The sequence below is a fragment of the Lates calcarifer genome, linkage group LG20, assembly GCF_001640805.2.
Source record: "Lates calcarifer isolate ASB-BC8 linkage group LG20, TLL_Latcal_v3, whole genome shotgun sequence".
Lineage (NCBI taxonomy): Eukaryota > Metazoa > Chordata > Actinopteri > Centropomidae > Lates > Lates calcarifer.
In genome coordinates, this window is record NC_066852.1 from 5,726,748 (window position 1) to 5,743,205 (window position 16,458).

A 16,458-nucleotide genomic window follows, 5' to 3' on the forward strand; every position below is an offset into this window, starting at 1 on the left:
ATTCTGACAAAATGCATGAATACAGCATTATTCCACACCACAGTCTGTGTGACAGTATTCACTCTCAGGCTAACTGAACCAAACTAACCAAACAAACAAGAGTTCAGCTGAACCAAATCAAACAGGTTAGGTTCAACATTTTCAGTGTTAAAACTTTAAACATGGAAATGCTCTTCATTATTTTTTTGCCCTTTTTAGTATAATGACAATAAAGGGCATTCTTCTATTCTATTATTTTTTTCATTTCTATCCACTACACTCCAAACAGCACCCCCTTCATATATACATCCGCGCCCCCACCCCCTCCTCCTCTATCCCCATCCGTCCCCAGCCCCCTTGGCATGTTGTGGCATATGTATTTATCGAGCAGCCGAGTGGCATTTATCTCACAGCTTAGTCATAATTAGTCCAACTTAGTCTGGGGCAGACAGCCTGTTAGTGGGCATATGTTCACATCCTGGTTAAAGACACACTGCTCCCCGAGGGGATGGCTGCGTGTTGACATGTGTGTGTATGTTGTGTGTGTGTGTGTGTGCATGAGGAGGGGTAACAAGTGTGTCTGCGTATGGCAACAGACGGTTGCTGTGGAGCGCGCCCTGAGCCTCCATTAACACAACCCACCATGTTCCCTTCCCTCGGCTACCCAGCCATGCTGAGAGAGGCTACTTGAAACCTGGAGGGAAGCAAGTTCATCCAAGTGCGCGGAAGAGGAAGACGACATGACGGAACAGGAGACACGGGAAGAGGAGGGGTGGGCGACAAGGACCTGAGTCAGATGGGAAAAGAGAGAAAGGAGGGAGGGAGGGATGACACAAGGTAAGGAAGAGAGGAAACCAGAGAGGAGGGGAGGACAGACAGAAAAAGAGGCAGCCTGGCTCTGGTCCAGGGTTATCACTGGCAAAAGTCAAGCCATTTGCCAGCTGCCAGCTTGAGACAGCAGCACCCAGCCAGAAGGATGCTGCCCTGTGCAGCCTCCGCTGGCTGATGTGTTTGTGTGTCTGTGTGCACACGCATGGATGCTGCAGAGCACTGAGCGCGCTGTTGATGTGTTTAAGCACAGGACAAGGACCATATGCATAACCAGTTAAACTGACTGAAGGGCCAGTTTTTACAAAACACAAACAAGCCCAGTCACAATCGCTCCTCATCCACCATTCAGAAGTTAGTGCTCATTTCTGCCAAGTTGCCTGCTGTCCCAGCCATGGAGGAGATGGGTGAAGCCGCTTAAAAACATCCCCCTAAGTCGCCTTCTTTTGGCAGACGATGCTTAAGTGTATCCTCTTTAGGCAGGACATTACATAACTGTTTGCTGTGTAGCTGGCCGAGCCCAGTCACATGCCAGATGGATGTCAACAACAATAAATACAAATAAACCTGTGAGATTCTGTCAAAAGTTTAACACACGGTGACAGGAAACTTGTTCATATCATCAACGCTCCTCCCTGATCAGTCATGCTGAAACATCAACGCTTTCCCAGTTTCCTCCATCTCACTTATGTCTTGAAGATGAGTGGTAGGAAGGGAAGGAAGGAGCCCGCAAAAGTAACAGGGATTTTATTTATTTATTTATTTTTGTTGGGTACAGTGTGATGCTGCTGCAGCTTTTCTTGCTCACCTCTTGAGGATGATGTCATTTATAGTTGCAGCTGGAACATCTGTCAGTTAATCAAGTATCAATTATGAGAGAATTAAGTTTTCATTTTTAAGCTCCTTTAACTTTCTCACTATTCAGTCTGAAACTTTGGGTTCTGGACTCTTGGTCAGGAGCAGTATGAATATGTCAACTTAAATGTTTATAAAGGCAGTTCTGCTGCATTAAGGTGGATGACACCCACAGATTTTATATCAGTGTGGCTTTTGTTTAGACGTCTCTGCTTTGAAATGCCAGAGCTTAACCTTCACAGGGAGAGTCTCTTCTCTCTGTCACCCCTCAACAGGGAGGTCAGAGGTTAGTTGTAGGTGGCCTAACTAAAACCCTGTCACCCATGAAGCCATCATGTCAACAACAAGCCAACATGTCTGTTAACATAGTTTTAAACTCACATGAAGACAGCTACATCACACGTGACTGACTGAGATACAGCCTCAGTGTGCTGGGGACCGTTTAAATGCACCTTAATGCAACGCCGGCTCAGAAAGCGCTCCCTCTAGCGGACAAAGCCGGTGATGACTCGGCTTCAGCAGGAACAGCTCCCTAGGAAGAGGTTAATCCACTCATAGCATTTTAATGTCATCTACACCAGCGCACCATACTAATCACATTTGCCTTCACATTTCACGAAACGCTGGCAGCCGGTGTGCAGCTCAGGTAGAGCGGTTGCTGCAGTCCAGCGGCTCCCCGCAAAACGTCCTGGAGCTCCAGGACAGCACAATCACACATCTTGGGAGGAATATGTCAACCCAGATAGGCTGCAAAATCTATCACTCTGAAGCCTAGAACGTCACAACTCCGATAGTGCCGTTTATCACTGAAAACCACCCATCTCCGTGATGTATTACAGTGGGAATAAGCACCCTGTCCTCTCCTAAAACCGGTTTAACCAAATGAGTTACTTATTTCCTCCGCACTAAAGCTGCGTTACAAATTCATTTAACGGTGAAGCGGTTTCTCATCATTTGCCGGCCGGGTTCCACTCAGGTGCGGTAATGAACACACGTATGAACTTCATAAAGCGTGACATTTTTAACATACAAGCGACATATTCAAAGTTAGCTAACAGACAAGCGGTAAAACGGCTTTAAAAAAGAAAAACAGGTAAGTTGAAACTTGAGCAAAAGGTGCCGGAGGATACAGATACTGCACTTCGACTCACCTTGAGCGGCCGTTCCTCGGGTGCTGAATACACTTGCTATCAAAGTGGCCACATACCAAATCATAGTACTATTGCCGACCAGAAATAAACCTCATCATATCTCAAAGTGCCCCTTTCGGTGAATCTCTCATCGCCGAGTGGCCCAGGACAAACTGAAGCGGGCCGGTATCCTGTTTTCTTGTTAACCGAGCCCTGGACACTTTTCCATCGGCGCTTTCCCCTCTCTCTTCCCCTCTCCTCCGCTCTCCTCTCGCATCCTGAGACGGATCACCTGCGCCAATGGGACGAGAGCAGACGCCGCTGTGAAACCAAGCGCGAGCTTTTAGATAACCGCGGTCCCGCCTCTGCACTCGTTTCATTGATGGGCGTGGGAGGCTTCCGGCCGCTGATTGGTTACCTGCCCTGTCGGTTCCCCAGCTGGAGTGATATGTTCGTGGCATATGGTAATACTCGGAGTTTCCTAACTTCATTTCAAGGAGAGGATTTCAGTGTAGTTACTTACCGCTTGCTCATTATTGGCCTTTTTTTTCGCCTTTAACGCACACGAATTTACAGCAGTAGTAATAATATCAAAGAAAATAAAGTTATCTATATCACTTCTTAATGATGGAATTTGTAGCAAAAGCTTTTGCAGGTCACTGTAAACCGATGCAAGCTAGACAAAAATACGAATCACATAACAAGGGGGAAATCATTATATGCATACATACATGAAACCCGATGTGGTAATTAGTACGACTGTGTTATGGATTGGGTAAGACTTAAACTGTCTTACGAAGCCTTTCGTCTTTCAAAGAGAGGATTCATCATCACTACTTTTTTCATGAATGAGCTCATTGTGTACAGTTGGCTATAGCAATGCCTACCACAGATGATAAAATCCAACAGGTGGTTGACCTGTGTAATAAATGAAATGAAAAACAACTCCGGTTTGTCTAAAAGACATACTGTTGACTTGACTAAATGTGTGAAACAAAAGAGTGATTCTAGGGAATAAGAATCTGTCCACAAACAGCAATTTTCTAACTTCTGAGTTGTAAAATGATTGTTGCATATTCCCTTTTTTATCGGAGGGCTTGAATGCAGCACTAGGGGGAACCGTTTCAAGGTGGGTTGGAGTGTGAAACCGTAGCGGAGCTGCAGTATCATCCTGCGCAATAAGAGGAGAGGGATCCTCCAGCCTGTGCATCATCAGAGCACTGTCATCCACACAGTTAAATCCTTTGAAATTTGAAATGCTCACTATGTATAAATGAAATGGTCAGGTTAAATTAACATTTTTTTGGCATGAAGACCACTGTCATTGAGGAATACTGAATAAAAGAATTTGCAAGTCTGACACCATCTGAATCCATCACGATTTATCTTATACAATGATACAATGATTCAGACAGAGAGAGTTTAAAATTCAACTGACTCAGTCTGCTTTGCTCATAGAGCATCCATCATGCCTCAGAGCCAAATCTACTCCAACTCCAGGGCTATGGACCCCCACTGCTCCTTCAGGAGGAGGTTTCAGTAATATAAATCCTTTATTAAATCCTTTTTCTTTTCAACTTGTACTGTCTATGTCTATATACACTTCACAGTCTCCTCAAAGAAACAGAGAAGCTTCTGATGAAAGTAAATGATGTCTTCTTTAAGTATGAACTCTTTCAGAAAGATTGTCCCACTTGTACTGTGAGTTCCCTACAGTTCAAAATTACACAGAGGGTACATAAATTATTCCAAACTGGCCAAATGACAAATATAACAGATGCTACAAATCAGACTTAGACACCTTTAGCAAACTCTACCTTATTTTATTAACTTATGTGTCAGAGACTGATTTTCTCTCATTTAATCATCATCAAATAATTGGTGATTTGCTCTAAAAACTGTATGAAAGTACTGTAAAGTGCTTTCCTCAATTACAAGTGCTGTCCAAGCTATAGACCTTTTGGTGATGGGGATTCCTTTAATGATCCACTGACAGGTCCCATATAGCACCATCATCAGGTTGAGATATATGGTTTTAACTGAAGTGTCTCCAGAATTATTGGATGGATTGCCATGAATGTTGCTGCACACATTCATGTTCCCCTCAGGATAAACTTTGGTAAGCCTTAAACTATTCTTCTAAAATCTTAATGTGTCCAACACCATGACCAAATACCCACTAACTAAATTAACAACATTCCCATCAGTACCTGTTGACTACTCTGTGTCAACTATTAACATTAACAAAAACAAAAAAGAAATTGATCATGAAACATCTCATTGACCAGGGAAAAGATTTGAACTGGATTTTACTGCTCTAAACTTCAGTACTTTCCATTATGTAAACCCATGTTGGAAACTTGAGAGCAATTCTTATTTATCATCTTTTCTTTTTCATGAGTGATGGAGATGTTAATATAAAGTAGCATTTTGGGGCAAACACCCAGGTACAAAATATCGACTCTCGCTCTTTGTCACGCTGTTTGTCTCTCTTTCCTCAGGCAACCTTGATCTCCATCTCTCCTCCATCTCAAAAAGCCTGTGAGGCCTCAGTCACTTGTGTTGGCTCGTCTGTAAGCAGCAGCCAGGAGAGTGTGGCATGTCAAGCCCCAGCACGTCAGCATCTCTGACAGAGACATCACTGGCTACAGATGCAGCTGAAGGCACTTTTCCTGATGCTCAACAGCCATGGGCCGCTGCAGTGATGGGAGCACAGCCATGTCTCACAGCTAACTGTCACATGGAGAGCTGTGCTTTGTAAGAGCTGTGTGAAGTGCAAATAGTCTATTCAAATTCAGCTTTCATCAGGCTCTGTGATCTACACCATCACACTCAGCTCCAATTAAGTTTTGTTCCTCTCTGGTGTTAAATGGGCCAGTCTTATTAATGCCTGTTTGATAATCAATGAATTTGCAAAGTTGCAGAAAATTCCAGTTTCTCAGATGTAGATATGTAGATATTAGTTTTCAGAGAAGTAAACTTTGGACCATTGATTGGACAAGTGAATATGTTAACCTGGGCTCTGGAAACTTGCACTGTAACATGTAACTTAGATTTTTTTTTTTTTTACATTTCTGACATATTAACAAACAATTTAACAACAATATAACTGAAAATAATCAACAGTTGTAGTGGTTCTATGTAGCAGTTTATATAGAGACATCAAAATACTCTGTTCAGATGGTGAAAGCAGATTCATGTTTTGAAAAATACAAGAAAATGAATAATATGTGCTGAGTGAAAGGCAGCATTACCAATTCAACACTACATCCTTTAAAAACACATTCAAAATGATAGCAACATATTGTCACCCAGTTGTGATGTAACATGCAGGTCATGTCTTTGATAAAGTCTATTCCATTTTTCTACTGTTTTGGGAAACAGTTATAGTTTATTGATGATCCAGCAATAGAACAAACAAGACTAAGAGTCTTCAGCTATACTATTGGCTCTATGAGGCTGCACTACAGCTCATTTTTGGACTATGTCAACACATTTAAGCCACAGTGGAGCATTAAGCTAAATGCTAACATCAGCGTGTTAATATGCAGTTCTAACAGGTAATGCTTGTCACCTCCCTGTGTCGGGGTGTTATATTCTGGACCTGGTACTGAAGATTTTATCCATAACCAAGTGATATCACCAGGTTTTGTGTATCATTTGTCAGCAGATATTTGACTTGTCATGTAGAAAAAGCGCAGGTGTTCCTAATAACATCAACGACAGCTCCCTTCTCTCCAAGTGTCCCAATAAGCCATGACAGTGTGACAGTGACCCAGCATGCACAGTACCAGGACCCTGAAAGAGAAGCAGCTGAATGAAATTCAGACATCATTATTTTATTGTTTACACCTGTGCTTTTCTTGTTGAAACATCTCAAAATGTCTTGGTGAAAAAGGACTATTTACAAGTACATGTTGTTTACTTGGTTTAGTAATGGATAGTGTTCAAGACTGTAGTCTCATGTGCCATTAGCTTTCTGTCACTGTGTTATATATATTCTCACTGCAGTCCAGTATGTGCAGTGTTACTGTTTGAGGACAACGGGCAAATCTGACAGGAAAATGCACAGTCTTTATGTTCTCACATAAGGTATTAGGAGATGGTGATATTTTACAGTTTTCCAAGAACAGGGAAGAGACATACCATAACACCATGCAAATATCATTCTAACTGTTGCAGAAATATTTGTGATTATGTCAAATTGTTATAGCAGAAATACATCAAATAAATACGTCTGTTTGTCTTGGAAACTCAGGAATGTGTTCCATTCTGAAACTGTCGGTCGGAAACAGCAGTACACTTATATATTGTTTTCAGTTGTCTGTTATGTTGTTGGTGGGCTTTCTGCAAGTCTATGTTCAGCTAAGGGAGCTGGCTGATGTGGAAACAGGTTTATCATGTGCCTGGGAGCGCTCAGTCTGGAACAGGGAGGGGATCAATGTCCCCCTTGTAGCAGTTTGTCAATATGGCTCCAAATGGTAACAACTCAGCAGAGTCAGACTCCCTTTTTTCACAACTTCAATAGTGGCCCAGTTGTATCTCTGGTATTAGTTTTATTATGTTGGACAATGGTCAGATGTTTAGCTGTTGACTGTGTCTGTTGGATTTGCAACTAAGAAGCCATTTAACATGGACAACTAAACAACAAAAGTGGCTTTTTAGCCATGTCAGTGGTGTGCCTCTGTCGATGGTTATGTCTGTCTGTCTGTCTTGTTGTCTAGCTTTTTGTGGGTCCACCATTTTGGTCCTGACTGAAATATATCCACAGATATTGCTGAATTGATTGATTGGATGAAATTTGTAAAAAATATTCACATTCCCCAGAGACTGACGTCTTCTGACTTTAGTGATCTCCTCACTCTTCAGCTAGTGCCACCACCAGGTCAAAGCTTCCACTTATCCTGTAAAACATCTACATTTCTGTGCAGACATTCGTGGTCCCTAACGGATTATCCCTATTGACTTTGATCACCTGACTTTCCACTAGTGCGATCATGGGGTTGGTACATAAACTGTTCTGTGTAATGTCTCAACAATTGATGGATGGATTACTGGATGGACTGTAAAACTAATGATATTTCAGTCAGTTGTTTTACTTTGCACTGATCAAAGCACTGATGGTGTTTCAGCTGTACAGAGATGATAATCAGTACAAGAATGCTTAGATGTTCAGAAAAGACTATAGAAAGACTATACTTGTAACTATATACTTGTACTATTAACTTTCATGCTCACAACATAATCTCTTCTGATGTAGGTTGCCATAAACCTTCATTCAAGTCAAGTCAAGAACTTTATTGTCATTGTGCAAAGAACAATGGGACATTGTGCATGACAACGACACTGCAAGGCAGCTCCAAGGCAGCGTAGAGCAGTAAAGTCCATGTTTTCTTACATGAATAGAAATAGAATGAAATAATAAATAAAATGAAATAAAATTAGAAATGTATTTAAATGTAATTTAAAATAATTAACATTTTAAACATTTACAAGCTAAGCAAAACAAATTTTAAACTTCTATTTTCAGCTGTCTTTACATTGAACACTACAGCCTCAAAGAACTGCTCACTGGCTGTAAACTCTTGGTTTATTCATACTGGGGAATGTTCTAGTTAGCTCATGGTGAAACTTACAGCCACAGTGCACACAAGAGTAAAAAGAAAGGGCACAAAGCTAAATTTTCTTTTTCTGTCTATTTCCTAAACAGCTACAGGGCATTTACAGATGCTGGTCCCTTCAGTTACAGACCTTTCCAGGGGAGACAGCTCATCAAGATGAATAACTGGTCTTTTAGGGTGGGGACTTGAACAACTCAGGGCTGTGGGGAAAGCTACAGCTTTTGGTAATGTTGTTTTGTGTGATGAAAGTGAAACTCTTAATTTTACAAATGTAAGAAGCGCTTTCTTTTAACCTTCAAACACTATACTGTAATGGGGGCGGCACAGTAGTGCAGTGGTTAGCACTGTTGTCTCACAGCAAGAAGGTTCCGTGTTCGAGCCCCTGGGGCTTTTCTGTGTGGGGTTGCATGTTCTCCCTGTGCCTGTGTGGGTTCTCTCTCTCTGCAACTGAAAGATTGAAAAAGATGTGAAAGAATATGTTGGATTCAGCCCAGAAGAGTGTACAATGAGAGCTTGACAGCAGGTGGTAGGATGCTGTGTGGAGCCTTATTCAGAGAATGGATGTGGATGTGTTTACAGGCAGTGACGTTGAAACAGCTCTGGGTTTGAGGCTTGATATTGCCCCAAACTGCCTGATAATGTCTTTCCACAAAGAAATAAAAAATCTTTATCTTTACAAAATCTTTACAATTGTTTTGTTTCTGATATGAGAATTTTAAAACCCTGAAATGGTCTCAAAGGATTGTTTCTGTCAAAACAGCTGCAGGTTTGTCCAAGATGTCAGCTCACCACCATGATGGTGCTGAGACAAAACTGGCTCCCACTTTCCGATAAAGCTCCTGCTGTAAAGGGTTTACGGGTTGTTACAAATGGTTTCATACACAATAAATAGATCATCAATTCCTTATAATCAGTTGTTAGCAATGGCAACTTTTTGGTTTCCAGGTTGAGAAAAATCCACTCTGGTGGTGTAACTTCCTTCGTTTGCTTTGTCTTTTTAGCTAGCTCTTGCATTTATTAGGGAGACACTGACAACAGATGATTGTTGATTCAACCACTTCTGGAAACAGCTGGAAATCAATGAGACACAAAATCCATACATTAACAATTTATCAATGAGGCAAGACTGAGTGTTAGATCTTTTAAGCTGGAGCCTGCACCAGACAAGTGATGTTAACTGTAATGTGTTCAAGCTGGAGCTTCTATGGTAAAACATTTAAAGCTGCTGTAATCAAATCAATATTATTTTGTGTGTGAAGTGTATAGTTATGAACACACATCAATCTTTTGGATTACCACATAAAACAAATCCTGAACAGATCCAGTTTATGTAGTTAATGTACAAACACATGTACATGTTCTGTCCAGACTGCTCTGTTTGTTTCCACTCTGATCGAGGTCTTAATTGTGAATCTACCCTCATGCTGTGCGACACCATAACATCCAGCTGGGAATGACTGTGAAAAGTGTTTGAGCCAGGCCCTAAAAACCACTCAACTAGCCCGATGGCACATGCATTGGTTTGAATTAGCACAGTACATGTGCCAATACCCATTAGGGGCATGGCACTAATCAACCTATGAGCTTATTGTAGAGGCACATCGAGTCTGTTGAAACTGAGAGCGCGGCTGGCCGGTGGGGAGCCTTGATTGTGTTTGCTGTGCTGGCGGATGTTTTTGTGTTCCCCTGAGCACCAGAAAGTGCACACCCATGAGAGCTGTGAGAGGGAAATTGTGGTGAGTCGCAGCTTCAGGATCGAAGGCAACAGAGCAGGGTGAGGTTGTAAAGATAGAAGAATGGTGAAGCTGTGTGATGCTTGGACAATTTTAAGCACTATTATCTTACACATTTTAGCATTTTCCATATCCTACTCTTGGAGTTTGCTTTTAATTATTTCATGTTTTTGTAAACTAAGTTTTAGCCACTGTTTTTTCTCGTAATGTCACTAAATGCTGCATGATCTAAACCCTGCTGGGTAGAATAAGAGCACACACAGTGCTTTTATTCAAAGGTGAACCTGTGACAAATAAAACCTGAAACTGAATCTAATGTGGGTTGAGTCACATCATTGCTGATAAGCCTACCTTCAGTAAGATCTATTCATATACAGTTTGGCAGGGGGGCTGAGCTTCCTACGGTGACCTCAACTTAATGTCTCACCATTTCATTGCAGTGCAGGAATGTTTTCTCAAACACAGCACAGGTTCAGCTCCACCACTATCCAGGAGATTCAGTAGATTTTCAGTCATAACCCAGGCTACAACTTTCAGTGAATTCAGACGTCACATTCCTCAGTTTGTGTCCTCTGGGTCTGCAGTGCACATGACTGGGATAGACTAGCAACTGGGGTGGAGGAGCTCAGTTAGGGTTGTATGCCCTCCCTCCTCTCTTTCCTCACACACACACACACACATATTGTGTCTCCTCACCAAACCTTTCCCCGCAAACCCAGAAGAGCTGAAGGTCCAGCTGGCATGCAGCCCAGGCCATGCCTCCTCCCCCTCAGACCACCAACATGGGGAGTGAAACAAAAACCACAGACACAATAATATCCAGGTCAGCACACAACTGTGGCAAGATATGAAGGAAGCACGCTGATGCTCATGCTGAAACTGTCATTTATATCACAAATTGGGACTGTTCTTAAGTTTGCATTGAAGGATGCAAAATTACGCACAGACATGTCAGAGGGAAATTATGGGTCCCGCTCTGTGATTTCCACCATATGTGTATTTAGGATTCTGTGATCAAAGAAGTAAAATTACAATCGAGCAAGGCTACAATAAAAAGCTCACATCATCTGTGGCTAAAACCTGCTCATTTGATGACTCTGTGCAAGGTGGTCTATATGGTCTATATTCATTTATGTTTAATATCATCTTTCATTTAACAAACAAACAAACAAACAAAAAATCTAAACCAGCTAAAGCATCGAGGTGAACTGAGCAGTCAAAACCAGACTTTTCTCAGGAAGAGGCTGGACAAATGGCCACTGATAAAAGAGCTGCTTTTGATGCCAAGAATAAATGGGCCAGTGGTTCTGACCTATTTTAGTGGTGTGTTAATTAAGATATATAATAAAGAAATGGAATGCATGAGATGGTTCTGATCCAATCATCCCTGTAACCAAAAACTGTTCTCTTTCTGTTGAGGTCAGGGTTATGTTGGTGTACTCTCCCCTTCACCATAATGTTCTGTTGGGTCTTAGAGAACATATGTAACATTGTTCAATCAGCCTGGCTGTTTTTTTTTTAAATCTTTATGAGAATTGCTTATAAACATGATTTAAACTGACATGTTTCAGAAGTCCACAACAGACACTTTACCTTTTATCTTACTTTGAGATATCAGAGACCCCAGCTATAAAACTGTTGTGAGTCACCCACATGGTTGCATGTAAGATCAAACAAGTGGAAATTAGGCCTCATATGCCACTCAATTTAGCAGATACATGAAAGCACTATTCTGGATGACTTCCTGTTTTTTTCTTGTTTGTCTCTCATATACAGCACTACTTGTTGTCTGGATTTAAATAGATGATCTTACATCCTCACACACTCTATGGCTTTGTCTTGGTTATTATGCACTTCCATGTTCCTATTTCAAATAGTACTGGTACAGAAGAAAGCAAAGGATAAGATCTGATGTTTGGCACATTTTTAAGACCCTTGATCTGTCTCTGTTAAACCTACAGAATGTAAATATACACCATATTCCTTATCTGTATAGTCTGATTCACTCCTGGAAATGTTATAATCTCATAGAGCATGTGTGCTTTATGTCTACAGAGCAGTGCAGCAGCCAAAGAGATAATCCTGTGTTGACAGAATAACTTGAGTTGACGGGTGGGAAAAATACACTTTCTGTCTGTTTGACATTGGTATAGTGACAGCAAGGAGAGAGAGTTCCTGATCCTGTTCTCCTCTCTTCTCTCAATCTGTTCCATGGGTGTTTTCTTATCTTTTTAAAGTGGCAAAGTAGACAACCCAATATCGGTATCAACTTGATTCAAAATGCATTATATCTCATATAATGAATTATTGAAGATTGCGGGCTGAGTACTGGTCAATCCCTGTGTTTGTTCTGATTCCACTGAATCTCAAATAAAACTGTAACGACCATTCATGCAGTAAACAGACATGTTCCTCATGTTCCCAATGTCAGCCAGTGTTTTAAGATTTTATGAAGAAAAATCTCAAAAGCTTGAGGAAGACTCCCTCTTCACAGTTTGAATGGAGATGAAACAGGATTTTACCACGAGAGCCTTCAGAACAGAAAGAGATTAAGGTGTATACATCCACTGAAGGCCAACGGTGTGAGTGAATAGTTCAAAAATCCAAAGAAAATCTTCCTTTCTGCTTAACTGAGGACACAGCTTATGAAAACTACTCAGAAAGGTATCTAAAGATACTAAATAAATGGTGAAGTTAATGTTCTACTGTGTGTGTAAACACATACGGATACAAAAAGTCTAAAAATGCACAGACACACACCTGTTCCCAAACTAGCACCTGATTAGTATAAATGTTGTATTTAAGGAAGCCATGGTATCTGCAGTCATGTCACTGTGGTTTTCTGCTGCCAAGTAAACTGCTTATTTTTGGTCTGTGTTGGTTTTGGTTAAATGCGAGGCTAATGTTCTTCCCATTCATAGGAGGATTGTGAAAGAAGCAAATCCTTCCAAATATCTATGCATAATTCAGCTCCGCCAAATAGCTTAATTTAACTCTAGTTTTCAACTCATAGAGGGCGTTCTGCCGTCACACACCTCTGAGTCAAACTGCTCAGAATGACATCTAATGACATCTCGACATTGATAGTTTTCAGTTTCATAACACTATATACAGTAGCTGTTAAAATTCAGACAGCGCAGTGATGCCACAGCGACCTTTAAATGCAATTCACTCCAGGTACAAACAGCTGCTTTAGCTGCTGATCGATGTGTGTGGATGGCCTTTCTTGTTTCTTGAATAACCTAAACAGTCATAGCATTCTGTCTGATACATGATTATATTTCCTTTTTTTTTTTAAATCAACAAGTAGAAATGGTGTTTATTTAAATAACATCCCTTGCTCATGTGAGCCATCCTCTGTACAGATCTATTCTGAATAGAGCTTTGGCTGCGTGACTGACGTGACATGTCATCAGTGATGTACTGTGGATCTATAATGTATTTCAGCCTGCTCTATGAAAGAGATGGAGGACATAAAATTCAAAATTCATATCTAAGTTGGAGTCCAACTCAAAAAACATCAGAAGAGAGAGGATGTCATCCTTCAGATAGCTTTCGAGCCTCAGTAATATTCCAGTGTTTTGAAGCATGGAGTTCTATATGTTCCTCATGGAGCCATTCACAGCTTCATGCCTCTCTGAAAGTCTCTTTATTTTTTATAAAGCTCATGTATTTATTAAGGGGATAGCATTAAACACTCAGTCTCTTTAAAGTAATCCTTTGAAAGCTTAAGTGCAGGAGAACAACCATCTTTCATATCCTTCAAACTATTCTGTATACTGTACGAGTTGTATTTAACATCTGTATTATTTATTGGCTGCCAAAGTCCATTTCACCAGACCACCAGCACTAAATGGAAATTTGACAACCGCCAACATTCATAAATATGAAAATATAATGAATTTAGTCTTAGAGGCCAACTACATAAGTGTATGAAGTGTGACAACCCTCCTCTGTCATTATGTCCTCATGCCTCATCAGTGTCCTTGATTATCACTACTTTTATTTCACTATCTATTCAGCTGTTTTTTTATTTGTCCTTCCTTCTTCTTCTTGTACAGTGTCTTTGGTACAATAAAAAGAGGAGGGAATTGCACATGACTAAGGTCCTCAGGCAGATTTGAATCAGGGCTCTCACACTTCTGTGGCAGTGTACGTATGTGCCATGGCTTGCTGAGCCACCGGGACACCTTTACATCTGGTGTCATGCCAGTATGACAGATAAAAGTGACAAACAGAAGGCTGCAGTGAAGAGATATCAAAGGAGGAATAGTTTGAAGGTGGCAGTGTGAAGACTGCAGAGCTCTGAGAGAGCTGCCATCTCATTACTTACAACCTGTTTGTTTCTATTTTTCAACTGGCTTGGACTGTGCTGTTGAATACGATTATGATGAAGTTAAGTGTAATGATCAATCTGAAAAATCCTTGGTTGAATATGTTCTCCAAAACAGAAAACATGGAGATGATTTCTAGTAATTTGTGACTGAGTATAAATTAAAATAAAGTTGATATTGACTTAATGCGGGAGAGGCCAAGTCATAGCTCTGGGCCTGTATGTATTGCAGCATGTAATTTCTGCCATTACAGATCTGTCAATCAAAACAATATTTAAAAAAGGACATTAATGACGTTGTGAAGTGGCATGGGATCATGGGAGTCGCTGTCTTCACCACCACTGCTGTCATTGCAATCTGCATCTCCCAGTTAGGATTCCCTCAGTGTCAATCATTCAGGAGTGTTTTTTTACCAAGAGCAGAATTATCTGCATTATCCAGTCTCCTCCTCTCCAGAACAAACAGACCAGGCGATTTAAACTGGTAAACACACTGAAAAGCAGTTTCACATTAAAAATTGTCCCAAATGGACTGTGAGCTGAGGGTCTGCTTACATTTGCTCAGACGTTCGGTGGGTTTTTACCTTGAGCTAAATTATCCATAGAGGTCTCCTCCTCTTCAAACAAATGGAGACGGTGATTAAATCCAATAAAAACACTGTATAAAGCAGCCTCACATTCCACCACTAACGTTTGCTCAGCTTTTTTCTCTCAAGATCCAGACGTCTGGGTGATTAGATCCTTCATCTGGTTAAAATATAAAGTTAAAAACAACCAAGATCTAAAAAGTGTATCTTTAAAATGTGGCTTAAAACTGGATGAAAAGTCAGTTTTAACCACTTTTGGCAACCAATACTCTGAGGCGCACACAGAGGAGATATGATGCCATTGACAGGCGACCAAAGTAAAAGAACCTTTGATTAAAATTACAGATTTCTCAAGGTTTAAACATTTCTGGAAATATTTAGGATAATATAAGTTTGCAACTCGACAAAATATATAACATAGGTCTAGTTGTTTTTAATATGCAAAAGTATCATATTATACCTTTAAGAAACTATGGATTACACTTAGAATTTTTCTAAATAGCCAAGTATCCCAGGTGATCACATGATTAACCTTTGGTCTGCATGGAGCAGAAATATTTGACCCATATCTGTCCCATTGTTCACCCCTTAAAAAAAAAATACTCAACATACATTTTAAAACTCCTAACCCCTTCATATTTCCAGTAACAATTAACAAATGGTACACAAATACACATAAATCAAATTATGTGTCAACAACAGAGGCAGTTGATTAGACAGAGAGCCCAGAGCCTCTCATGTCCATACCAACAGAGCTGTTTTCCCAACATCCCCCACTTTCAGCAAAATGCAGTTCTTATTCATTGAAATACTACAGTGATAGCAGATTGTCTCATTTGAAATTAATGGACAGACACCAGAGAGCAATACAATCAAGCCATGAAGTGTCATCCCAGTGTAAGAGCCACTCCAGTCCTCCAGAGGGACCACAGGCTACCCACGCTGAACCTTATATCTCTTAGCACTTAGAGGAGGAACAGTGTAATGAACCTACAACAACTATTAATTAGATGGCATTCTCCAACATGGCCTGATTTCATAGCTGCCAGTATCCCCAAGAGGACTGCTGGAGATGTTTAATCTATAACTTTGGAAAGACTGAAAGGCTTTTATTGAACCAGAAACATAGTGAACAAGGTTAACATCCTGCACTTCGATCTCAACAGTGGAAGAGACAACTAATGTTCTCAATGGGGAATGTGCAGTCCCAAAAACCAGACCAGCTGACTACAAGTTAAGTCCAGAAACAGAGAAGCATGACATCTGTACCTGGCTCAGGAAAACACTTAAGGAGTTCCAATGAGAACTAGGAAATTGCATCCATGGTGAAGCAATGAGCACCTGACTCTCACTTAATCCACCAAAGAAAGGAAAGCTGTATAGTGTGCTTTT

General features: G+C 40.8%; 1 protein-coding gene across 1 annotated transcript in view; it reads right to left on the bottom strand.

Annotated features, from left to right (window-relative positions):
- The window catches only part of igsf9bb (immunoglobulin superfamily, member 9Bb), a 110,153-nt gene extending 107,064 nt beyond the window's left edge, over positions 1 to 3,089 (bottom strand). The window contains exon 1 of the mRNA XM_051078711.1: positions 2,814 to 3,089. Within this exon, the coding sequence (XP_050934668.1) occupies positions 2,814 to 2,877 (64 nt within the window). The 5' untranslated portion in view covers positions 2,878 to 3,089. The remainder of the gene's footprint in view (positions 1 to 2,813) is intronic.
- Positions 3,090 to 16,458: the final 13,369 nt, after the last annotated feature.